Consider the following 25,191-nt stretch of genomic DNA (forward strand, 5'->3'; position numbering starts at 1 on the left):
CCCGTTAAAGCCGAGCCGATCCGATGTCAGTCAACAAAGTGATGCACGACACAAAATAACATCCATGTGAAAACATACAGCCAGGCTTGATTGAAAGTTTTTTTTTATTGTTTCAGAATATGCATTTACATGCACACAATAAAGCAAATAATTAGGGAATATATCATCGTTCAAAGAGCACAGGCCTTTTTTTGACCAAGTTACTTCAAATGATAATATAAACCTCGCAGGGACTCAGCGGGCATCTTTAACAGAAGGGTGAATCCCGCAGCTGGCGGCACATGAGGTTCACCACAACTCTGCTACGCTGATAGGCTGTAACGAATGTTATAGTATTGAGATTTTAGGTTTAACGTAGCGGCCGGCGCAGTCTTTGGCCCAATGTCCCCCCCCTAAACCCTGAACCCTCGGGGACTTAACTGGCATCACCGGCTACGTGGTTCAGTGTTAAAGAGCCTGATGGCTTGAAGTGGTGTAAACATGAATGGGAGCGCTTTGCGGTTACATGTTACCATGACAACGTCGGAAATAAAATATACAATCGAGGGTGTTTATGTTCATGTCTTTCCTTATAAGATGCCACGTCTCTAATGCTTTCACCGGTTATCCCGTTTTAAACGTCACACTGCAATGACTTGTGGGTAATTCCAATGAGCAAAGTCAGCGACCAAGGCCGACTCACGAAAAGTTCATAAAGGGCTCAAAATGTCTGCCAGAGAGCCTCAAACCGTAAACTAGTGTGACAGCTGGCACGAGCGCTCAGGGGATATTCAGTATTTAGTATCATGTTTCAAGCATTTGATGAAGCATTAAATTAAATTGTTATTTGAAGACTGACTGAATGAAGAAATAAATACAAATGATCTTTATCCCCAAAAGGCACTGTGGGTGCAGAAAAAAGAAAAAATAGTATTATTCATTTGCAAGGATTTGAGAAAAAACCCACTTTAAAACACATGAAAATACATCCAAAGCTTTGAATCCAAAATTATATTTTTAAATTACTGAGGGAGAATCAAAAATGTAAACCATATCATCATCATTCATACATTCAGAAATGAATGTTAACTCACTGATGGATGTATGCGTTCACCATTGCACCTTTATCTGTATGAAAGTGTGTTTGCTATAGTTAGTAAGTTGATGTGTGCCCTTGACGGGACACATTTTATCTCATTAAATAGGTTTATTTTTCTTATTGCAGATACATTATTTACAAGCCCTATAAAAGTGTAAGAAATGCTACAATTTCAAATTCATAGATTGGGCTTCACTTAGTTCTGTTTACAAGGAATAATTCAAATTCCCTTTCTTTAATATATCTCTCTAAATACTTTTATGTACTACAAATTGCAGTTACGGTTAGAGGAAAATACTATTTTACCAGTGCAGACAGAGGCTCGTGAAGACGGCAACTGTCTTAAATCCACTATATTTGAAACACAACTGTCACCTAATCATATTTAAAAGGCTTGGACCCAACACAGGGCTTCAACATTAAAATCAACTTTCCCAAAATGGAAAACAGAAATGAGCAAAGATAATGCACGAAAGAATCATAAGTCACATCTCAAACACAAGCAACATTAATATATAGATGTATATATACACACACATTTTCTTATAGATGATTATGGGAAAATATAATTTGCAGCTGCACTGACTGGTCCCTCTCCGGCTCAACAACACTTTAGCGCTGGCCTTTCTCAAGACTTGTTCCTTTCTCTTTATTTTTATTTTTTTAAGAAGTCACAGAATGACGGCGGCACAGCGGTGGACCACAGTGATGACGTATCCATCCCCGGTTCGGTTCACGCAGAACACGTTTCTCCAGATGTTAAGAGGGAGGACAGGTTTGGGCTTTGACACCGCCGCTCTACGTAGTATTGAAACTTCATTTTCAGCTTCATCACTTGAAAAGGGTCAAATCTGCCTGAGGCTCGTATTCAGAACCCCATTGACGGGTCAGACAATGCAGGTCACCCTGTAACCTACTTTACAACCCGGCCTCATACATCCAGCTCCCCCCACTGAAAGGCCTTGACGCCCCGGCTCACGTTTCACTTCACACATGAGCAGCTTGTTCGGTCAGTGAAGATAATAAACCCTCTGATCTGCTTCGACTGTGCTCCCGTTTACTAGATTCACAAATCCCTCAAACTCTCTCCCTCTCTGGAACTAATGACTGACATTCACACAATATTCCTGCCTGCACCCGCAGCAGATAAAAACATCATTCGATTTAACAGTGGAATGATGTGATAAGGCGAACTGAGCCGAAGAGCAGGAGGGCGTCTTCAGATTTCGGTTTGTATACTGCGGCTTCTGGTCGGGCTTACAGGCTGCGCGGCAGAGCTTTTGGTGGCGTCGTTTATCCTCTCGTCCTCCTCTGGGTCCATGGCCGCGACGGCGGCGCTCTCCTCGGTTATGTGCAGAAAGGTCCCGCTGCGCCCCTCTTTCGGCGAAGCGGGGGGAGACGACGACGGCAACAGCAGGCGGTGGCGCGTGAAGGCTGCGTGGCTACTCTGAGGTGGACATTGCTCCAGGCGGTCGTTCTCCACCTCGGGCATGGGCGCGACGGCGACGTCGCCGAAGGAGACAACGGGATGATGGTGGTGGTGGTGGTAGTGGGGGGGGTCCGTCGGGGCGGAGCAGGGCGGCCTCGAGGTTTCGGGGTCGGAGCAGCTGAGCTCCGACGAGAAGCGGCTACAGTGAGAGTCGGCCACCGACGGCAGGCTGCCGCTCAGAGACGGCAGATCGAACTCGGAGGAGTTGGTGCTGCGCCGCTCCAGGAGCTGAGCGTCCACATCCCCTCGAGCCTCGTTCGTCTTTGTGTCTCCTTTGCTGCCACCGCCTCTTTTCCAGAGCTTTCCTCTCCTCTTCTTGCTTCCTGAGGCTGAAGGCTCTTTGGACCAGGGGGACGAGGGGCAGCAGCGGCTGTCGTGCTGCGTGCTGCACGGGCACGCGCCACCGCTGGCGTCTTTAAGGCCGGCGGTGCTGCTGCTGCAGCTGGTCTCATCCAGGCTGCTGCTGGCGCTGCAGTGCCTCACCTTCTCCTGGTGTGACTCCGCGTCCGTCTGGACATCCAGGCTATTGTCTCTGCCAAATAAAAATCACCCTTTTTACGACAAACAATGATACACGAGCACATTTATCAAGAGTGTTTATCAACAGTTTGTATGCACTTCAGGAATCCTTTTCTAATAAAGCAAAAAGCAAATGCTGGTAAAAACAAACATTGAATATTTCAACAAGGCTTCTGTTGTAAGGTAGGAGAAAAGCTACGGTAGGGATTCTTTTTAAAAGTAGGTCACAAATGCACTGACGCTACAGGGAGGACGAGTCTGCTTTGACTCCTGACCTTTCCAGGGGCATGTAGGCATTCAGGATGGATCCCGCCATGGCCTTTGTGCTTGCGTTGTCACTGATTGTCCCCAGACTGACGGTGGCAGACTCCCCGCTCAGACTGCAGCGCTCCTTCTGCACATCAGCCTGCACTTCCATCCTGGAAATGACAAGTACATATATAGTGGATTAAGTCGCAATGATTCGCTGCAATGCTTTTGTCATCTAGGTTTGTGTAGACACAAAAAGGCAGATATTACGACGCATGAAATCTAATCCCTATGAATTTTCTCTATGAATATCTATGCAGGGATGTCTACCTGTTGTAGCAGCTGCCAGAGAGGCTGCCGGTGATGCTGGTCCCGGCGAGGGCCGTGGTGCTGGCGTTGTCGCTCATGTTGTCCCGCTGGGTGGAGCTCATGCCGCAGCGCTCCATGTGGCTCCCGCTGACACTGAGGCTCAGGCCCGTCAGGCCTCCGACACTCGCCCCGTCTCCGAGGCTGGGATTGTTGAGCCGAGTCTCAGCCACAGAGGTTGTGTCTGAGGAGAAAAGGGAGGAGGTCATAGGTGAGAATGAAGAAGGGGGAGATGTAGGTTGAGTCACAAAGAATCAGGGCGTTCCGACTCCAGATAACAAACGGCAAACAGAAGGGACACTGAGGTCAGGGACAAAAGCTCACCCTTGTGAAATGATATATGTGACTTTGCAGACTTTAATCCTTTTTAAAATTCATTCAGGACAACGGATGGACAAATCCATGGGTGTGAATAACTGCCATCATGTCTCACACCGTATGTTGCCGCAAAGTCTGCATTTCATTTGGATTCATTACAATCAGCCGCAGTGTTGACTGAAGCTGTGAGAAATACAATCCCTCGCCCCAACCACCTGCCCGGGAAAGCAAGGTGTGAGCTGGAGCTTTCCTATCCAACGATAGGAAAATAAACTCATCCACTGTTACGAATAATTCATACGGACGCACAAAGGCACTGACGGACGTCGGTGTACTTCAGTGAGCCAAACACACACAGCTACCACAATTCCTTGTGGGACGGCTGCTGGTATTGGGTGCAGTCTTTCCATCTGAATTTTTTTTGCTAAACTTCTTTAAAAGCACTTTGGTTGTACTCCGGGTCAATTGTAATCGCATGTACATTGTTTAATGTGTGCAGATTGGTTTATTTTTGAGGCTCTGGTTTGTTGTTTCAACCGAGTTCCCATTTGTGGACACTGGACTTCATGAAGTTTAAGTACGTCTGTTACTGTCCGTCACCAGCACTCCAGGGAAAAACATGAGGGAAATCGGTGGCCTCGCTTTTGTTTGAGATGCTCACCTGTGGCTGCCGCCCCGCTCCCTATGTTCTCGTTTTCGTCATCGAACTCTATCCGGACCCCTTTGCCGTTGCCGGCAGACACTCCACAGCCGCCGCTTCGGCACAGTGAGATTGGGACGACGCCGTAGACGTATGCCAGCATGATGGGAACGCCAATCCCTGAACAACACAGTGGAAACACACACTTAAACAAAACAGTGGGAGTTTCATCGTTGGTTCAGTGGTCAATTCCGAGCACTTTAAGACGCAACTGTTTCCAAACCAGATTTTTTTAAATCCTTTATAATACGCTAAATGTAATCGAGAGACAGAAGGTAAAAAAAAGAAGAATCCTTCTTTCTTACCAACAGTGACTGCAGCTACTACAGGCGACACGATCACAGACAGCGTCACGCCGCCCGCTATTACCAAGTTCCTCTTGTGTTTGGAGATGTCCTTGCCCTCGTAGCGGTTATGGATCTGAGGAGAAAAAACATGTTAATTACCTAATTGACCGTACCCATTAGACATTGTGGCCTTTCATTTGGAACCCCCCCCCCCCCTCGTTGGTTTGGCCCACAGTTTTTTCATGTCGCATCTTGGCAGGCGGCGGTGAGCTCTCACCTTTCTGCCCACATAGACTGGGATGCCGATGATCATTGCGGGGATGGCGATGCCGGCTATGAGGGCGATGCCCACCGGTGCGCCCACCAACGTGCCGAGTTGCCAGAGGATCTTCTTCTTTCTGCTCCAGGGCTTCTTCCCCCAGAATGTGCAGCCAGAAGGACTGCGAGGATTGGAGAGGGAGAGGAAATGTGTTGTAAAGGAAAACAGAGAGCGAGAGCAGATTTTTGTCTGTGTCAGGTTTAGCGCTATTAAGGCTGGCGTTGTTGCGTCAGCGCACTCGTTTCAATTCATGGTTCTGCGTGTGTTGCAGAGCAATTCATCGCCAGAACAGGCGGAGTAACGTGTTTTGTTGAAGACGACCAGAGAGTCACGTCTATTTATTTATTTATATGTTTATTTATTTATCAGAGAGTTTATTGCCCCGTGCATCGACACATTTGTCCCATATTTTCCTCCACAACTTTGTGCACCTCTCGACCGGCAAACCGGCGTTTGCGGCGATCTCCCTCCGTGAATCCAACCCGCTTCTACAACCCGCCAATGACGGCTTGTATAAGCGGTCATATTTACGCATTTCTTCCGAAAAAAGTTCTTCAATCTGATCCGTTCTCTCGTAAACATTCTTCGTTTTAATAATGGCGGTATCGGGCTGTGAAAGCGGAAATGTGAGACTCTGTAAAGGACGTAGTTAGCGGACCAATCGCAGCCTTGTGCGCTGCGGGAGGCTTGCGTTGCTTGATTCGCTTTCGACGCAAGCCTAGAAAAATGGCTCGACACACGCAAGGACGCCAGGAGGTGTGAAAAGCAACGCAAGGGGGGCTTGCGTCTGCGTCGCTCTGAAAACGCAGAAGCATAAACTAGGCTTTAGTAAAACGAGGGCTCAGTCACAGCTAAAGTGATCAGTACCGATGAAAAAAATACATTGTTCGCCTCACCTTAAATAGTGGAGGTCGGAGATCTCCTTCATACACAGCCAGCAAAACTCACAGCCGCAGACGGCACAGGTCATGTGATTACAGCTCCCGTCGTTCATCTTGATGATGTAGGCGGCACAACGAGGGCACGGCTTGATGTCGTCACCTGGGGGGGGGGGGGGGTTAAAGGTTGAGGCCCAAGCATCAGGAGCATTTTGCATCTTTAGTTTCTGATGCGGCGATGGCGAGATGAGTGGGAGAAGGTGAGAGCGCCTGTGTTTGTCCGTGCGTTACCTGCAGCTCCACTCTCTTGGCTGTAGCTGAGGGAGGAGGACCTGAAGCTTCTCAACTGGAGGGTTTGGGCCCTTTGTTGCCGTGCGGTGTCACACGTCTGGTTGGGATGCCACAGCTGTTTGCAGTGGTAGCAGAACTCTGTCCCACAGCCTTCACGCCCACAGGTAATCTTTGGGCAGCTGGCGCAGCCAAACGCAATCACTGCATAACTGAGAGAGAGAGAGAGAGAGAGAGAGAGAGAAAAACAGCCAAAATGGTAGTTAGTGTTTGCCGATCAGCATGGATGTAGTACTTTAGCAGAACACTAGGGGTCATCAGGGCTAATATAACTAGTGGACAGATGTGCATGAGTAGAACACTACAGAGATTAAAATGAGCACTTTTCTTTTAGTGTGTGATTTTCCATGATTTCTCCAAGAGCTCTTTTACAATATAGCCGTGCTGGCACAATCAGATCTGCATGACTGCATGTCGCCATAGCAACCCTCATCAATCAAAACAGTGGTCTACTTGAGAGCAATTGCAAAGTAAACAGCACAAACGAGTGGAAAGTTTGCAAACTGTTTCGTTCCAAACAAGCAAATTTCATGCATCTGGACATAAGGGCAATAAAAAAAACATTTACACAAGGTCCATTTAAAAAGCATTTCTCTGTACTATTATTGTCTAAAACCTCAGAGTGTCTCACATGGTCATTTTTTGAGGAAAAAGATGAAAGATAACTGGCACGGGCGTGTTTCCTTCTGGGTTTTTGTTTTACGGCGTAAGTTGACGGAAACATAAACAAACTCAACTGACATCATTTTACAATGCCTTTTTAAATCAATTCTCCTCAGGAAGAGACACGCTTCGCTTTCCACTTTGGTGGGGGCAACGTGCGTGGGCCCCATGTAGCTGCGTCCAGACAGTCTCCCGGAGAGGAAACTAAATGATGGCGAATGGTGTAAAAGCCGTAAAGTGGATTGGAGAACCACCAATCTCTTTCTTCAGGGTTACTTACATTTGACCCAATATCTGGCACCAGTAATTACACACCAATTAGGAGCGACAGCATTTACCGGCAAAGAGTGTGACAGTGAGCCAGAGCTGCACTGATTAAATGACGAGGGCTGAAAAGCCCATGAAAGAGTGATTATTCTTACGGACAGGGTCCGCAGTGTGGGTTATGTAACTGCTCCAAAACTGCACAATGCAGAAAACACTATTGCAGAAAAGTCAAACGGTCAGAAAATGCAGATGAGCAGTGACGACCACGCTGCGTGCAGGGCGGTCGCCATGGCGGGCAGCTGCAGTGAGCTTTAAAAATAGGGACGACCCTGGTGAGCACACAGAGCACGGCAATGTTTGCTCCTGTTCGGGGCCCCTGTGAACAAACTGGAATCCCTGACAGCTCCAAACATACCAGACCCCGACCTCACCACCACCTCGCCCTGAAAGACGGGACGACACTCTCCTCCCCAGAGGATCAATTCTACGAACATTGTTACTTTTAAGAGAGTGCCTCGCACGGAGCAAAATATGAGGGAGGATGATGATGATTAATTCTAACAACGCAAATAACGCCGTGCTTTATTTGTATGTGGTGAGAAAATTGCCAGCTATGGTCTGATAATAATAAGCAGCATCATCATCATCATCATCATTTGCTGAGCACGTCTTTTCTGGCTCTCTTGAGGCTGACGGAGCGTAACAGGTCTATTGCTGAGTTATTTTTACCTCAGGCATCAATGCAGAAGCCGGGTGCACTTCAAAAAGGCCACTTTACAGCCTTGAAGCTGCTTATTCGGTTATTTTGGTACTTTTTCAAAAGAGCTAAAAAAACATTGAGCACATCTCAAGTAACCAAAATAGAATTTTGTTAAAACGTTTCGCAAAGTTGTGGCTTGTGTGGAGAATACTCCCCCCCCCCCCTCCACTTTATGTTCTATGGGTGACTTTTATTGGTAGGGGGACATCACTTGATGATTTCCTTTCACGTGAAGAGCAGACCGACCTCATGTGTTCATTACACCAGCGGCCTACCTAATCTCCCATGAGCCCTCGCTCTTACCCACAGTCTGGCGCCGGGCACCAGCGGCAGTCGGGTTCCCCCACCAGCCACCTCCTCAGCATGAACTCCTCGTACTTCTCCATGACGGCCCGGTCGCCCAGGATCATCTGGATGTCGTGGGGGTTGAACCGCTCGGCACACTCGGGGCAGCAGATGTTGACGCGGGACTCGGAGATCTCGATGCGCAGGTACTGCCGCAGGCAGTCGGCGCAGGAGCGGTGGTGACAGGTCATGATGTCCGGGAAGAGTTCCCGCGCGTGCCGGAGGAGGCACAGCGGGCACTCCAGCAGCTCCGACTGGAAGGAGGAGGAGGAGGAGGAGGAGGCGGCGGCGGCGGAGGAGCAGCCAGATGCCGACAAAGTCAACGGCACAACCGGTGCGCAGTGGGCGGAGGTTTTGTCCAACACGGCCTCCGGCTGCACACTTTCTGTGATGACCGCGCTGTCCACCCCGGCTCCGGCCTGCTGAGGCCGCGTCTTGCGCTTGGTGTCCCGGTCAGGCCGGCGCCGGCGGCTGAAGAGCGAGTGGAGGGACAGGCGGCGCTTCTTGGGGGTCTTTCTGACCGAGGGGAGGCTGACGGAGGAGGCAGCGGAGTGGAGGTCTCGCTCCGAGCCGGTGCTGCCAGGATGCTGCTGGTGCAGGATGCTCATAGCGCCAGAGGAGGGGGGGCTTAAAGAGAAGGGTAGACAGGGGAGGGGGCTGCGCTGCTGCTAGCTAAGACATAGTGGCAGGAAGCCGGCGCGGGAGGCCTGGAAGTGCGTGGCGGTCCGTCCATGGCGCAACCCACGGGGAAGAACACGTAGATGTTCAGATGTAATGCGCGAACCTGGCGGAGTTGGAAAGGAAAAGAAAAATCAGGTACAACGCCACGGCTGAATGCATTCACTTTAATGAGCTGCGCCATATGGAAGGTTCAGGATGCATGGACAAAATCTCTCATCAAGGCCGTCTCTGGCTCGGGTGTTATGGGAAGACCTTCCCCGTTTCTTAATTAAGAGTCTTCTGGCAGGCGTCAGGCGTCTTTTCGGGCTTGTTTGTGTCGTTTGTGCATGCGCAGTGGCTTACATAGAACATCTGCAGGCTCTCCCTGGAGTGCGTGTGTTAGTCATGAGTGGGCGAAACAAGACAAAAACCTGCGTTTCTTTTCATCGCGCATCACAGACGCGGCCACAGCGGCGTCAGTGGGCCTCTAGAGTAGCCACACCCCGTCGCGAGTGTTTCCACATGCGCTTATTTGACACAATATGAAGATGCAAACATCAAGAACACCTAGTGGTAAAAACATCTGGATGAATAAGTGGCCAGCTGGGAAATATTAGATTTGAGTGGTAAACTCTCGCACTCTACAAGAGGAAAAGTCTGTTGACTTTTTCCATCCTAGTTCCCCGTCAAAATAAGACTGTTTTTTGTATGTATCAAAACTCATATGCAATTTGGACAACAACCAAACAGAGCAGTGCATAAAAATGGATGACATCAGCAAGAAGCGCTGCAGCTGAGGGTTAGAAGTTAATAAAAAATGTCATCATCGTCTCCCGGGTGGTTGTAGTTTGACATGAAGGAGTCACTACGCAGGCTTTTTAGTTAATTTCAACTCGTTACCACAATTCAAACACATTTTGTGTCCTGGGACTGGTTAGACATGTTCTATAAACTTCGCTCTCTTCATTACATTACATTACAGGTCATTTAGCTGACGCTTTTATCCAAAGCGACATTACATTTTTAACCCATGGCTTTTACATCTTTGCCTGGGGAGCAACTAGGGGTTAAGTGTCTTGCTCAGGGACACCTCGACATGGGACACGGGGCAGCCAGGACTCAAACCACCAACCTTGTGGTTCCCAGCGCACCCTCCAGCGCACCCCTCTCTGCCCCTGCGCCATGACGACCCCTTCAATCAGCAGGACTTTGAGCTCGGGCTTTCCCTTTTTGGAGAACCCTTTGCATGCCGCACGTCTCAAATGTCTTCTCCCATGACATGCGGAATCCTCTCTTTCCAACCAGAATACAGGGAATTTGGGCAAAGATCAATCCAAAGGATTATTAACACTTCAGGTAGAAGAGCTGCTCTTAATTCACCTCTATCGTAAAGTTTAAAAGTCACAATTAAAACCCACAGTCCGCACACGACATCTGGAATTCCAGCAACACAGAACACCGGTGGGTTAAGCAGCATGTGATGATGTGAAAAATAAGGGGACAAAATGATGCCACCTACTCCAAAGACGTGTGCATGAAGTTGGAGACGTGGCACAATAATGTAGGCCCTAAGAAAAACCCCATCCATCGTGAAATAGGAGCATCACATTTGTAAACTAACCCCATACCTCAACACCTACTCAAATACCTCAAGTATCCAACCTCTTTACTTTGCCTTGGACCAATAACATCAGTGACCTGAGAGCTTGACTCAAAAAACATCAGGATCAGCTGCTGGCTACGGTCGAGTCCTAAAACAACGATTCCACTTCACAACAAAGCCGAGCTGTTGGGTCAACTCGTCCAGTCCGGTGAGCGGGAGGAAATTTTAACAAGACAGCGAAGCAATTCGGAGCAACCCGATGTGAAATTACACTCCCGGGGTGTAATCACACCGGGACGGAAAGAACCGCCGCTGCACTGTGTTCCCAGAGTGAGCGGGACTTTCCATGCGACTTTGTGTTTGTGCACGCACACGTATGCATGCATGTATTCAGCATCTTTGGCTCACGGCTCTCACACACAGACACACAAACACTAGGATGGTGTCCCAGTTCCTTTGGGGGGGGGGGGGGGTGTGATCCATCAGCTCTCATGGGAAATGAGCTGATGCTAAATCGTGACGATCATCGTAGTGGGACCTAAATTTGCGTTTCCCCCCCGAAGAGATGGGGGAATAAAAGGTTTAATTTTTTGTGACCCCACGCTGTACTATGTGTTTGAGGTGGACAGGGGAGCGGTGGGGAAATAGACAGTGTGTCACTGGGGACTGCAGTGATAGTAGTAGTAGTAGTAACAAGCATTGCTAGACCACGGGGCAATAATATTTGCTCCTGCATTAAACCAATGAAATCCTGGTTTCCATTGCCTCTCATTCTGCAGAGACAATTCGGTACATTACGGTCAATGTTAAAGTATTTTACATATGACATACAAACTATATTTACTATATTGTCTTTTAGTTTGAACGCCCTTTAAACACTCAACCGCTCCGATATTGCCTGTGAATTGAACAATTTAAATTGTTATTTTTTTAAGTGTTTGACAAAGCTGTGTTTCACACACAGTTTGTTTTGAGTCCTTTCAGAGTTTTAGGAGAAATGGGACCGTATTTACAAAGAGTCTGTGCAGTTTTCCCAATGGTGAAATCAAAATTCAGGCGTAGATGATTTGGTAAAGTTTGGTAACCCATGCCCGGCTTCAAACGGCATACCACATACAACCATCAGCTTGCGTCACTGTTAGCAAGAGGCTCAAAGCGTTCCTCTGCAAAGTGTTCGTCACGTACACTAATTTCCTGTGACATTCCAGCTGGAGGAACGACTTCCTGATCGTGACAATGCATTCAGTTATTACGGCCCGGGACAAAGTCACAGCCCAGACGGCGGGTGACAAACGCTCAACGCTACTTTTTCTGCTTTATTTGTTTACCCACCACATTGAGACAAAAATATTGAGTTATTTTTTTTTAAACTGTTGTCTAAAGCAGAAGACATCATTCCGTAAAGCAAATGAATACTTGAAGTTATTATTTAGGCTACGAAGCATTAATCAGGTGAGGGCCTACTTACAGTTGGCTGGATGTCAAAATAACACAGTAACTTAATGAATCTCCATTTAGCCAAATATTTGCCAGCCGACGTATGATAATAATATCTGACGTTCAACAGAAGGGTGTGGAGCGAAAGCCTATGAGGCTACTTTCAGCACTATTTAAAAAACATTCCGATCGAGCCGACGGGCCACGGTACTTTTCCACTGCATCTGGTCCACGATGATGAGCCCACCAAATTGAGATATGAAGCTGAAGATGATGAAAATGAAAAAAAAATCATCCACCCAACAGAAATAGTTAATATAGTTTAAAAAGAAACATTCATCCATTCGGCGCCTTGGAGACGGCAAATTATGCTGGCTTGTGTTCGCCCGGGAGCCAGAAGGAGAGTTACCATTGGCCCACTGCACACAGAGACGTCCATGCAGCCCAGTGGGGTTCTGACAAGATGAAAGGAGAACAGTCACATCACGGACGTTTCATACGTTGAGAGATTTGCCTGCCTCCACATGGTCGTGAATTCTTTGGCATTCCTCCTGCATTAAAGGGGAACATCACTGTAACTACAGCCTGTAATAACGCAACGTTCTCATTGGTCCCAAGCTATAAAACTCACAGTGTAAGATGAAGTTAACATGTTTGCATGCACATGTTCCCGGGGAACAGCTTGTTCATGGAGCCGAACGGAAAAGTCAAGACAAGTGTCAATGTTTGGAGAACAGATATTGCAGAAAAGGCGAATCTTTTCTTTTGATCCAGAGCCCGTGGGTGACAGGTTGCTGTCTCCCTGTCAGTTTAACACTACGCTTTAACACCTCGACGACAGAAAGACATGGAAGGATCATTTTTCCATGGCGCCTCAACAGGAAAAATCACACTCTGACATGAAATGTCTTTGCGTGAAGACCAAATGCTGTAAAAAAATAAATAAAATAAGGACCGAAAATAATTCAAATAAACAAAATAAAAATGTAACGTTAAATAATTCTGATATTGTGATGCATGTATTACAATCAGCAGTCTCTGCTCTGACGTTGCACGTAGAAATCCAGATATCCTATCAGATATTAATGCAACATAAATGTAAAACGATTGGTGGTCTGGAACTCTTTCGGTGATATTTCAACAACTTATGATTTTTCAATTTAAATTAAACGAAATACGTTTTTTTTAATCGTGTGAGCAAATACATAACAAGGACGGTGTAGTTCGACAAAATAATAGTGACGATATTGAAATAACCCAAAAGAAGCCAAAAACAGAGCAGATTTGTCTTCGGAAGGTCGCCACGGGAAGGGACGAAATCCTGTTTACGCTTTCCAACCAGGCTAACCACAGTTAGCCGGCTAAGCTAACGAAATCAGATTTGGCCAGTAGGAAAGCTGCTGCCCAACTTTAATCACCCAGAGACTTCGTGGCTGGACGGAGCGTTAATGATTTTGCGAATTCACAGGACAGACAAACTGACGGTGTGGTTTATCCAAGTAAGCGAGCTTGGCGGCGAGACAACTTTACCCGAGGCTTAGTGCCCACGTACAACATAACGAGGAGAATCTACAAGCTAACAAAGCTAAACAGTGCTAACAGCTAGCTGCTCGTCCGCCTCGAAGAGAAGGAAGTTGGTATATCTGTAACATTTGAACAAAAGCTCCGTGTAAAGATGATTCCCGCACCCACTTACCTTTCAATCCACCGGGTGTCCTTTTAATTAACAATATGCGTCAACGCTGGTGTCTCCATCTCCCAAGAAGATCTGCATTTGTTGCAAAAAAACTTAACCGGACAGCCTAGATGCATTACCCGAGTGATGCGGTTGTCAAGTGGGAAGGATGTAGACACATGAATACTTCCGCTCAGAATGATCCACTTTTCACAATAAAATGAATCCATAGCCAACAGCAGAAGCAGCGAAGTTCATGCATAGGCTACTGTATGTCAAACAACGTTGCACACCAGATGAATATGGGTCAGCAACCAGGATGCCTTTTCCCCTTCCAGCAGTAAACAATGGTGGAGGTTGTAATGTGGAGAAAAAAATGTCTGTGTCTTTTTCATTAAAAATAGGAATAAAAGGGAATACAAAACACAAAAATACAAAAATGATATTAATTCATTCTACACAACAGCGAGTGGTTGAGTGCACTTATTGTACGTCGCTTTGGTTCTCTAAACATCTTTGCAGCGTTTTCTTTTGACAGCCACCGGGGGGAGAGAGAGAGCGAGCGAGAGCGCGAGCGAGCGACACCTCGTCGCGCGCATGCGCACACGTCACTCCTTCAGATGTCAACTGCACCAGAGAGACACCGGACAAACACCTCAGCGAGCCGTTAGCGTAGGGAAGTTATAATCCTCTGACTAGAAGCTTCTCCGGCCGGCACAGAGTAATGAGGTAGATAGCCGGACAGCTAACTACACGTACCTTGATCAAAATAGACGGCCGCTGCCCCGGTGAACATGGACCAGGAGTTTGAAGACATAGACTCAGAGGGCCGGTGGCAAAAACTGTACCTAGTAAGTCTTTTAGCATAGAGCTATATTAGCATAAAGCTAATATGGACAGTTCCCTCAAACGCGCATTCTTTTTCAGTTCGGCTAGCTCATCAACGGTCCGCTATCCAGCTAACCTATAACTTGTAACCTCTATCCTTCATGTTTTAGTTTTTGGGTCGCTCTTAAGTTTTATTTTCAGCGTGTCTGCGTAAACGTTACCGTTAGTTTGTTCCGTGCTATCCGACGGTGCATGTGGTTGTTGATTAGCAACACTGCTAGTTTCATACTCCACTCTGTTAGTAGGACATTTACTGCTCTCTTATCAAATGCTGGCAGTGGAATAGTTAAAGTCTTATCAGCGTGCCATTAAATGTAACGCTAATTATGGATTTTATGCTCCTAAAAAACAAGAATATTACTTTCATCTTCAGGAAATAAGGAATCAGTCCCACGAGTGCTCCTACAAAGTGGCAAAGTATCCAGAGAACCGCAATCGAAACCGATACAGAGATGTCAGTCCATGTAGGTACACGTTTGTGGACAGTCTAAACTGTTACTGCCAGTCTTATGATTATGCGGATCTAATCTTCTCGCTTGCGACCTGCAGTCGATCACAGTCGGGTGAAGCTGGAGAGCACCGACAATGACTACATCAACGCCAGTCTGGTCGTCATGGAGGAAGCTCAGAGAAGCTACATATTGACTCAGGCAAGTCCAAGGCGTTTTATTCCAGCACGCTTGCTTGGTTTGTCCGACTAAACATCCCAATATAAATAGTGACTCTCTGTCAACTGCCTCGTCAATTATACTTTAATTTAAGAATGGAGTGTTAACAGTACTCATTTCCTACATGTTTTGCCATTACTTTATTGTAAACACTTCAGGGGGAATAAGCCTGTTAGGCTGGTGAGTGTTCTCAAAAAACTTTTGGCCGACATGCTATAAAAAAATATAAGTGTAGATTGGGGGAGCATGTGCGTGCATGTCTTGTCATTGAGCCTGATAAACAGTGCTTGTTTTATTTACCTAAATCCTTTATTTATGAGTAAAGTTTCTGCATTACTGTTAAAGGGGGGAGTGTATGGGGTTCTGAGACAAATTGTGCTGTTTAAGTTGCTTCACTAGTATATCTAGTAAAAGTGTCCCTCTCTGATACGATTTCTTTGTAATATTCATCTTTCTTAACTTTATCAAAAAAGATATATATTATAAATATATTATAAATCATTTATTATAAATAAATAAGTAAATAAATATTACGCATATGACAGACACACCAGCTTAGAAGAAAAACATACACACAAGCTCAGAAAATATTTTTTCTATTTATTAAATATAAATATGTGCAATGGTCGTACAGTATTTTGTACCTAAGCCTTCTTGAAAACAATTATTTCTACATTAATTTATATACAGTTGTATGCACTTACAAAATTGCAACTTTTGAGGGAAAAAAGAGAATGAAAAGTTACCTTGTGCAAAATCTGTTTTGCATCCTATTCCGCATAACCTAAAAAAGTCAAAAAGTAAGCATGTCGCAATTATTAAGGGATAGTTTACTTTTTGAAAGCTGTGATGAATCAACAATGTGTGTCCTCATATCACCCTGGGCTACAGGCGAGTTGTTTGTGTATAGCTATGCACACATCTAAACTGAAAATATCTGTATTTATTCACCCGGACATAGATAAGAGCTTTAACATTCGAAACAGAAACCAAACAGAGGCGTATTTTCATCCCACACAACTTGCTCATGTCCTCAGGAAATCTTTACTCATGTTTTTTTTTTTTCTTACCAACATGACAATAGAAAACACGGACTGTTGTTCACAAAATGATATTATTGCTAATTGTGCACAGAATACTGTATCATTAATTAAAAGCCACATAAAGTTTGATCAATTCAACATGAGACCCCTGAAATATGAATTATCTTGCGTTAATTGTGGATTTCACATGATTGTGTTGGTTAGATAAAGCAAAGCTGGACTGCACCATTCATCTGTGTTTTGTTCAGACTGTTACTTATAAGGTTTGGAGTATTTCCCAGTGCTTCAGTTATTTGTGTCATAATCTACATGCTGTCCAACAGTGTGTTACTCTCCATGATGGTATTCTTTTAAATCCTGTAACATTTTATTGTATATACAAAAGACAAAAAATGCTTCTCAGCATTGCCCATGCTTTTGTGTTCGTTATCTATTGTGTGTTATTTGAGAGACATTTAAAGATCGTGCCCTTTACTGAGTGCAGTTTTTGCAACTCAACCACATTGTAACCTTTAGCAGTCACGACCTTTTTAAATAAACGCTTCTTAGTTGCACGCTAATCAGATTAATAATGGCCTGTTTTTATTTTTTTCAATGTTTGGACATTTGGGAAAGATTACAAACATTTTAATAGGAAATGATGATATTCAGAGACTCATTTCCATACACCATGTAACTGACCAAATGTATGCTGTTTGACCGGAAAAAACCTCATCATCCTCAGCCCTCCCAAGATCAACAGTGCTGATGGATCGGAGCTGGAGTTCGTCAGCTCCTAAAAATACCTTGGCCTCTGGTTGGACTCTCATTTAATATACACATCAAAATCCTTCTGGCTAAAGTCAAAGCCAGACTGGGTTTTCTGTATCGAAACTACTGTGATCTTCACAGACACACACACCAGGCGGCTACAACACTGGCTGCTTGTGGTCTACAAATCCATTTTGGCAGTGACCCCCTCCAACCCCCCCGCTACCGCTCAAATCTCCTGCACATTCCCGACAGCAATCGCCATTTAAGATCCAATGACTTCATTCGGCTCATCATTCCAAAAGTCCGTACTGTGTTTGGTCAGAACTCCTTTCGTTTTGCGGCTGCAGATGACTGGAACTCGCTCAAACTAACAGCCCTCACCTCTCTCAACATATTCAAACATAAGCTGCAACGAGCCATAGTTGACTCCTGTACTTGCTGACCAGCCCTCATTGCTCTCTTCCATTTTTCACAACGTACTTTTTGTACATAGTGTTTATTAATTTAACTGTTGTTTTCAGCCATGTGTCATACTGCGTTGTATCTGTGCTGTTTGTGTCACTTGTGTGGACTGTGCTCCTGCCTCTTGGCCAGGTCATCGTTGTAAATGAGAATTGGTTCTCAATTCATTTTATCTGGTTAAATAAAGGTCAAATAAAAAAATTAAAGTGTGTGTTTGTTGTCCACAGGGACCACTCAGGAACACCTGCAGCCATTTTTGGCTCATGATCTGGGAGCAGAAGACCAAAGCGATCGTCATGCTCAACAGGGTCATAGAGAAAGGCTCGGTAAGTACACAACATGAAGGAATCATATAGTCTGGTTTGACATTTTGTTATTTGTCTAGTGCACAACCACAAGCAGACAGAATGCAGAAATAATGAATAGGTCACAGAAAGACCAGTCACACACATACAGCGGCACACGCATTTCGTTAAAGTTCGCAGGCTGTTCGCAGTGTGAAATGCTTTCCACGCGTTGTTAGATTTTGCCTTATTTCTGTTGAAGTGGGCCACTGTGACGCTTCCCTCATTCCAGTCAGCAAGATAACAGGAATCCAATGTTGTCATAGTGTGTTCACAGATGTACGCAAGGAGCCGGCATGTAGCCCAACCCTTTTTTAAAATCCTGTGATCCCGTGTTGTGCTGATTAAACGGACACGCACGCACACGCTAACACACTCCCTCGCGCAGAGCAGCTGTGAGGCCTCTCTTTCTTTCTCAGGAAAGCAGCTGGATTTGATCCTGCTGGGTCATGAGATTCTCTCTGTAACTGTTTTCTTGGAAATAAAAGATTAATAGTAGCGTGTCCAAAAATATTATTAACCTCAGGATCTGTTCCCTGAATAAGAATTAGTGAGTCACAAATCACAAAATTGTTTTGGAATTGAGTCTCATCTTGGCTTCACTTCTGGTTTATAACATCAACAATAAGAAAAACAACAACAACAATAATAATTGTAATTTTTTTATAGTATATTTCATGCATTTCAAGAAATGCACATCAAAGGGGCTTACCCCTTTACACTTACTTTCTTATTAAAAGAGGAAGGAAGATCTGTTTTCGAAAGGTAGTGTGTGGTGTATTTTCGGACTTACACTTAAAACCCAATACTTGTTCACTAATCATTCACACTTAGTTTCCTTCAGTATAACATTTGAGTAATGTAGTTCGTGTTTCGTTTAAGGACTGTAATCACAAGGTGAAAATACCTGGAAAACTGGAGGCCACGCGGCCAGCTTCTGCTCCCAGTCGGGTGCATTTCTTTGTCCCGTGGTTTGACGTATTCGCTGTCTCTCTCCGTGTGTGACAGGAGAAGTGTGCTCAGTACTGGCCCACAGCCGAGGAGAGCGAGATGGCCTTCAGAGACACCCGATTGCTGGTCAGGCTGCTGTCAGAAGACGCCAAGTCCTACTACACCACCAGAGTGTTGGAGCTGCAGAACATTAGTGTAGGCCGGCGCTTTACTTACTACAAGGGACGTTCCTGTTTGACTGTGTCATAAACTAACTGAAAGGGTTTCAGGGTAACGAACCAAGGCTCGTCACGAGGACCGGTGTCGTCTGAGGCCATCGGACAACAAAAAACGTCCTTGTTCATCGGAAATTTTTCTGTTTTCATGGACAGCGAAGTGGGTGGTATTAAGAAAAAGAAGCACGATATGAAAACACGCATTGATTTGGTTGTGGGAAGTTTTTAAACCGGCTTTCTTGCATGAATTGATACTGAAACTGTTGGACAATGTTTGCTTGGTTCAGTTCTCAAACACACAATACGCAGCCGCAAATAACAAAAACAATCTGCCTGCTAAAGAGACCTCTGTTTGCTCTCGCAGACCGGGGAGAAGAGAGAAATCTACCACTTTCATTACACCACGTGGCCAGATTTCGGTGTCCCGGAGTCCCCGGCATCTTTCCTTAACTTCCTCTTTAAAGTGCGGGAGTCGGGGGCCTTGGGGGAGGACCACGGGCCCGCTGTGGTGCACTGCAGCGCCGGAATCGGACGCTCAGGGACGTTTTCGTTGGTGGACACGTGTGTGGTACTGGTGAGTTCTTTGTATCAGTGTTCCCATATTTTGACCTCGGAGAAAGATTTGCCCTTATTTTCGTGTGTGTGTGAGAGTGTAAGAGGTGATCAGTGTAATAATAAACTACATCTGGCAAAATATATATTTATAGGTATAAAATAAATTGACATTGTTCCTTTTGTTTTAAACAAAAAAAATTTACCGTGTTTCTCCTGCTCCGTAGCATAACTAATTTGTCTCATCAGCACTTATTCTGCACGTAGAATAAGTGTATCAAAGTTTCACATTGTTTTGCTTTCCAATCCGCTATCTGAGCCTATGGAGCATTTCATCCCTTCACTCATTGCCACAGACTGGCGATGTGAAAAGATGTGTCACGTTCTCCTCAAACACAAACCAACAAATGAGTCACTAGATATTGAGAGGAGGGGGAGGAAGGGGGAGGAGTTATCATGGTTAGCTGAGCTAATTTACAATTCTCTCCCTCCAGATGGAGAAAAGGAAAGACCCTTCGTCGGTGGACATCAAAAACATCCTGTTGGACATGAGAAAGTACCGCATGGGCCTGATCCAGACCCCCGACCAGCTGCGCTTCTCCTTCATGGCGGTCCTCGAAGGGTCCAAGCACATCACGGGAGACTCCTCCGTACAGGTACTGGACACACACACACACACACACACACGGTCAGTTGACATTAATTCTCTGGCATGATGCAGATGAAACAAGGTATATGTAGATCTCCCTCTGGCCATGCCTGCAGAACTTGTCTTTGTAATAAAACAACTTTATTTAATCCCAAACGCTAACCTGGGAATTGAATATAAAAACTGAATTATTTATTTTAATTGAACGGAAAAGTCTCACAACAAAATGTCTTTTATCCTCAGTCAGAAGCCGCTCACAACTCGAAAGACCTTAACACAAATAGCAGCTTCTTTGAATTTTTTTCTAATTGGAATGACCACGTCTTTTCACCCATTTCTCTCTATACAGAGCGGTACTTTCCCCTCATGTGCTCATTACCTTTTAACACATCCTGATCCAACCACGGCCAGTGAGGCTGAAACTTTGAGACTGAAATGTTACAGTCGTTCATTTTATGTTTATTTACGTACTTATTTAACACACGGGCCTAAATATGTTTATCCAAAAGCGTACTGACCTTCCTCTATGTAAGTGTGCTGTCAGAAGGAATCTCCCACCACACTAATGAGTTCAATACAGCTGGACCCGAAAAGACTGTTTGGAAGAATTTGACCAGAATCCCTGAGACCGGTCTAGCCAGGTCAATGATTATAAAACCAGCGGACCAAGGTGTAGCTTTAGTGTTAATGGACAAGTGTTGAAGAAGCTCATTGGATGACTTTCTATTTCCAGGTAACACCTGGAGGCATTGAGCGGAATCTTACAGATAAGGAGGCAGGTGGATTATTAGGCAGGATATCCTGCAGTGTAGACATGCTAGGATTCTAACCTATTACAGGTCCCCTTAGGTCTGTCTTGATTGGCTTAGGGACAGCATACCTTTCTTCACCAGCGTCTTTGAAGCATTTGTGACACGGGTCACAAATCGGGTCCGTTCGTTACCGTGATCCGATTCTAGAAGCATTGCTCAAAGTGGTCAAGGTCACTTTTACCTTATCTCCTTTCAGTTCTTGTGAATGCGATTTCTCATCAACGTTTTGGTGGAATATGTCAAACGTCCAATTGGACTCGAGGTCAAACTACTATAGTTTGACCTCGAGTAGCTTGACACAGCAGGGATTTCTGTGCTTTCTTTAATGATGTAGTGTTAGTCCGTATTATTGAACCCCGGGTTCTTCTCCCTGCGCAGAACCGGTGGCGGGAGTTGTCCAGGGAAGATCAGGAGCCAACATCAGATTCTCCGCCCTCAACTCAGCCGCCGGCCAGGTGTCCGGAGCGGCACAACGGCATTCAACGGGGAGGTCAGCTGGAGGAGGGAGAGGACTACAGGCAGGATAGCAAAGTACCAGCACCGGCTCCTTGCAAGGAACAGGAGCAGGACGGCGTCACAACACAGTCAGTAAACTGGAGTTGATCGGCTGATAAATCATTACCAGACCGAGAGCCGTTTAGCCATTTGCCTCCTTTTTTTTACGCAGCAAAAGACGCAGAGAAGACAGCATCTCCAAATCAGGCACAGCAAAGACGCCCCAAAGCAAGCCCAGGACGAATGACTCTGAGAAGAAGAGGAAAAGGTGGCTCTATCTTTTGAATGAAAAAATACACACAAAGCATTGAGTTGTTGTTTTTTTACCTTCCAGGGTGATTTGTCGAAAACACCGTCACAGTGCCCCCCATTCATTACATGCTGCTATTTTCATCCATCAGCACAGACTGTAAGAACCATTACTAATCCACCATACTGGTTTAGGGAGCAGAGCTGCTGTGGGTGCAATCCCCACGTGATGTTCCACAGTGGGAGATGCAGAGAATCTGGGGTGTGACATCATTTTCACGTGCTGCCTAATAGTTTTCTAGTGCAGAAATGTCCAGGGAGGTTTTCCCAGTCCATGACTCATGCCCCTATTTGGCACATTTTAGACTCAGGCTTTTCACCCCCCCCCCCCCGACCCCCTCTCTATTCAACATTCTCTGTAATTTGATGTGAAGCCACCTGTGTAGCGTACTGACATCACGTTTTATGCAAACAGACAGGATGCGTTTCCCCTGATGAAGCACTTATTTCTGATGACTGTGCACCTCCAAAAGTGTCTCTCTAAGTCATTTCTCTGAAGCCCTCCTTTGTTGTGTGACATGTCATTGTTGTTCCAGTAATTCGGCCCAAACTGCACCATTTCTCACGAGGTCTCCACTCTTCTTCTCGGACAGTTTGGGCTGCATTTGCTGCACATGACAAGAGCTGGCCTGTCCAGTGGGGGGGGGGGGGGCGGCGGCGTATCTTTACCTCCCCTCTGTGACAGCGACAACACCGAAGAGCACATTTACAAGACAAGGTTTCCCCACAGCTTATAAACAGAGTGGCCAGTCTTGTGCAAGGAGGTGTGAGTGAACCTGTGTCTGCTGTGGTTTGGTGTCTGTTGAGGTTTTGCTCTTCTTTTCATGATTTACCTTCATTTCTTTTCAGTTTGGAGCTTGTTTTGGCTGCATTCCAGCATTGTGTGTGTGTGTGTGTGTGTGTGTGTGTGTGTGTGTGTGTGTGTGTGTGTGTGTGTGTGTGTGTGTGTGTGTGTGTGTGTGTGTGTGTGTGTGTGTGTGTGTGGTTAAAGTATGTTAGTGAAGCTGGGAAATGTCACGTTGAGTTGGAATAACACTAGCTGCTAACTGTGCTCTGCACCAAATTCTGTGGCATTGTTTTACCGGTAGAACGCCTCGTCAATCTGTTGCTCTGCACTTAAAAGTGCTGCTATTTTGACAGAGAACGTAGAGTCTTTTCAATTTAAGGTCTCTTGATGATTTCCACACGATGGAATAAATTAAGTAATACATTGGAGGGGGTTCGAGGCCGTCAGTCCGTCACATCCAATGCGTCCAGTGAGTTTGTTGCATGTTGCCGTGGTTTCCCGGCTGCTTCTGTGACGTTGTTACGGTTCTTCTTTGTTGGTTTTTAACTGCATCGGTTAAGTTTCGAATTGAAATTTGGAGATTTATGGTGAAATCTAGGAGGGCTTTTGTTGAGGACCCGTCAACAATTTTCATTTGCTGTAGTTTGTAAACTAGATATTAAAGGCTGAAATTGATTATTGTTTTCAGTATTTATTTATCATTAGAGTTAATCAATTTGTTGTAAAGAATTTCACGGAAAGTAAAATTGAATGTTGCATGTTTTGTATTGTCGAAAACTCTCCAAATTATTATTTAAACCAAAGTGGAATCTTGTGAATATTTTGTTGTGGAAATGACTGAATGACTGGAACTAAAACTTTGATGATGTTCATCTGATCACCTGCCAAATAATTTTTCCAAAAATCAATCTGTTTGTAGACCAGGTAACAGAGAACCAACAGACACAAACAAGAAAACAAAGTTCTGGCACTGTTACTTGACAATCAACCTGTTCATTAACTAATCAACTTCAGCTCCACTGTTCTCCTCAAAAGCCTCCTACATCTTTGTAGAGTCTCCGTTTCTCCCACACAATGAAATCTAACCACGTGTTCTGACACTATTAACTAAACGGACACTTTCTGGGAAAATGTTCTTGTGACGTGCTGCTCATTAAACATTGCTGCATTTAGACTCAACCTGATGTCGCTGTGATCAAAGGGATCCGAGGCAGCCGAGCAAAAACCACCTTCTCAGAAGTTTCGGCGGCTCGACCGAGCTGAAAAAGAAAAAAAACGCAAGCTCGCGAGTTCCTTTCGATCGCTTTTGAGCCTCGTTGACTGACTCTGCTAGAAGGTTGTGTGTTGAGCTGAGCCTCTGTTTGTAAAATACCGTTTGTGTCTTGTGTGACAGGGCGAGAACCAGCAACAACTAACTGCCGCCGCGCTCCTCCGGCTGCAAAGCCAACATCGGCAGGGATCTCCAGCTCTCTCACAACCTCCTGTGTCCTTCTTCCTCCACTCCGAAACCACTCCCCCCTCCCGCCTCCACCGCCGGCTCTCCTCACTATTGCTTTTGTATTTTTATTTCTTTTAAGGTTACACCTCCTAAAACATTGATCAGACCCCGCACGTCTCCTCGTGTCCTCAGTCTACCAGCTTTTCCAGTCTCCTCATCCTCTCTGAACTGTTTACAGCGGACACTTTTGACATTCTTTGAAGTCGGCACATTTGAAAAGACAAACACACCAGCGCTTTCTCCCAAAATTACAGTTGCAATTTTTGCTTTAACGTTATGTGCAGCCTTTACATTATATGGAAATCTGACACTGATAATAGGGGCTAAGCATTGACGATCTGTAATGCTGTTCATGTGTATTTAAAAAAAAAAATGTTTTGTTTTTCAGAGGCAAAAATTTTCTATTTTTTATAAGAGATTACTTGAAGTTTTTCAGCAGTGCTGGGGTTGGTTAAAGAAGAGCACTGCCCTCTCCCAAGGAAGAAATACAGTGGCATGTAGTGTTTCCATGATGTACATAGTGTTCTTGTGTAAAAAGACATATTTTTGCTTGTAAACGAAAAGACGAACGACAATGTCAGATTTGAAAACAGTAAATACCTGGTTCTTCTTTTGAACTGAAACTGTCTTAATTTTCCTTTATTCTTAAGAGTGTAATCTACAAATAAAAACTGGTATTATCTAGTTTACATAACAACCTGTCTTTGCTGTTTTATTTTCATGTTACTGTTCATTTTTCTTAGGTTGCACTTTTATTCCACAAAAGGATGTGTTTGTATGCAGTAATTTGTTTTGTTTTTTTAA

At 45.2% G+C, this 25,191-nt stretch overlaps 2 protein-coding genes across 5 annotated transcripts; one reads left to right on the forward strand and one right to left on the reverse strand.

Annotated features, from left to right (window-relative positions):
* Nucleotides 1–86: 86 nt before the first annotated feature.
* LOC120826521 (E3 ubiquitin-protein ligase RNF19A) lies at nucleotides 87–14,183 on the reverse strand. 3 transcript variants are annotated; one of them, XM_040188888.2, is made up of 11 exons: nucleotides 13,983–14,132; nucleotides 12,696–12,741; nucleotides 8,545–9,370; nucleotides 6,495–6,703; nucleotides 6,222–6,366; nucleotides 5,284–5,446; nucleotides 5,025–5,139; nucleotides 4,681–4,839; nucleotides 3,666–3,885; nucleotides 3,362–3,505; nucleotides 87–3,099 (listed from the first exon to the last, which is right to left on the reverse strand). In XM_040188888.2, the coding sequence occupies exons 3-11, from the start codon at nucleotides 9,192–9,194 to the stop codon at nucleotides 2,298–2,300; spliced, it is 2,607 nt and encodes an 868-aa protein (XP_040044822.2). In that variant the 5' UTR covers nucleotides 9,195–9,370; nucleotides 12,696–12,741; nucleotides 13,983–14,132; the 3' UTR covers nucleotides 87–2,297. The 3 variants fall into 3 exon arrangements, with proteins under 3 accessions (XP_040044822.2, XP_077937529.1, XP_040044821.2); XM_078081403.1 differs by having other exon boundaries at nucleotides 12,696–12,837; nucleotides 13,983–14,122; XM_040188887.2 differs by lacking the exon at nucleotides 12,696–12,741 and having other exon boundaries at nucleotides 13,983–14,183.
* A 268-nt stretch (nucleotides 14,184–14,451) lies between these two features.
* ptpn2b (protein tyrosine phosphatase non-receptor type 2b) lies at nucleotides 14,452–25,084 on the forward strand. 2 transcript variants are annotated; one of them, XM_040188044.2, is made up of 10 exons: nucleotides 14,452–14,812; nucleotides 15,223–15,313; nucleotides 15,399–15,499; nucleotides 18,003–18,101; nucleotides 19,128–19,265; nucleotides 19,650–19,859; nucleotides 20,332–20,493; nucleotides 21,677–21,882; nucleotides 21,966–22,061; nucleotides 24,283–25,084. In XM_040188044.2, the coding sequence occupies exons 1-10, from the start codon at nucleotides 14,756–14,758 to the stop codon at nucleotides 24,302–24,304; spliced, it is 1,182 nt and encodes a 393-aa protein (XP_040043978.2). In that variant the 5' UTR covers nucleotides 14,452–14,755; the 3' UTR covers nucleotides 24,305–25,084. The 2 variants fall into 2 exon arrangements, with proteins under 2 accessions (XP_040043978.2, XP_040043977.1); XM_040188043.2 differs by lacking the exon at nucleotides 24,283–25,084 and adding an exon at nucleotides 22,696–22,866.
* The last annotated feature ends 107 nt before the right edge of the window (nucleotides 25,085–25,191 follow it).

This window comes from Gasterosteus aculeatus, chromosome 10, assembly GCF_964276395.1.
Source record: "Gasterosteus aculeatus chromosome 10, fGasAcu3.hap1.1, whole genome shotgun sequence".
Classification (NCBI taxonomy): Eukaryota; Metazoa; Chordata; class Actinopteri; order Perciformes; family Gasterosteidae; genus Gasterosteus; species Gasterosteus aculeatus.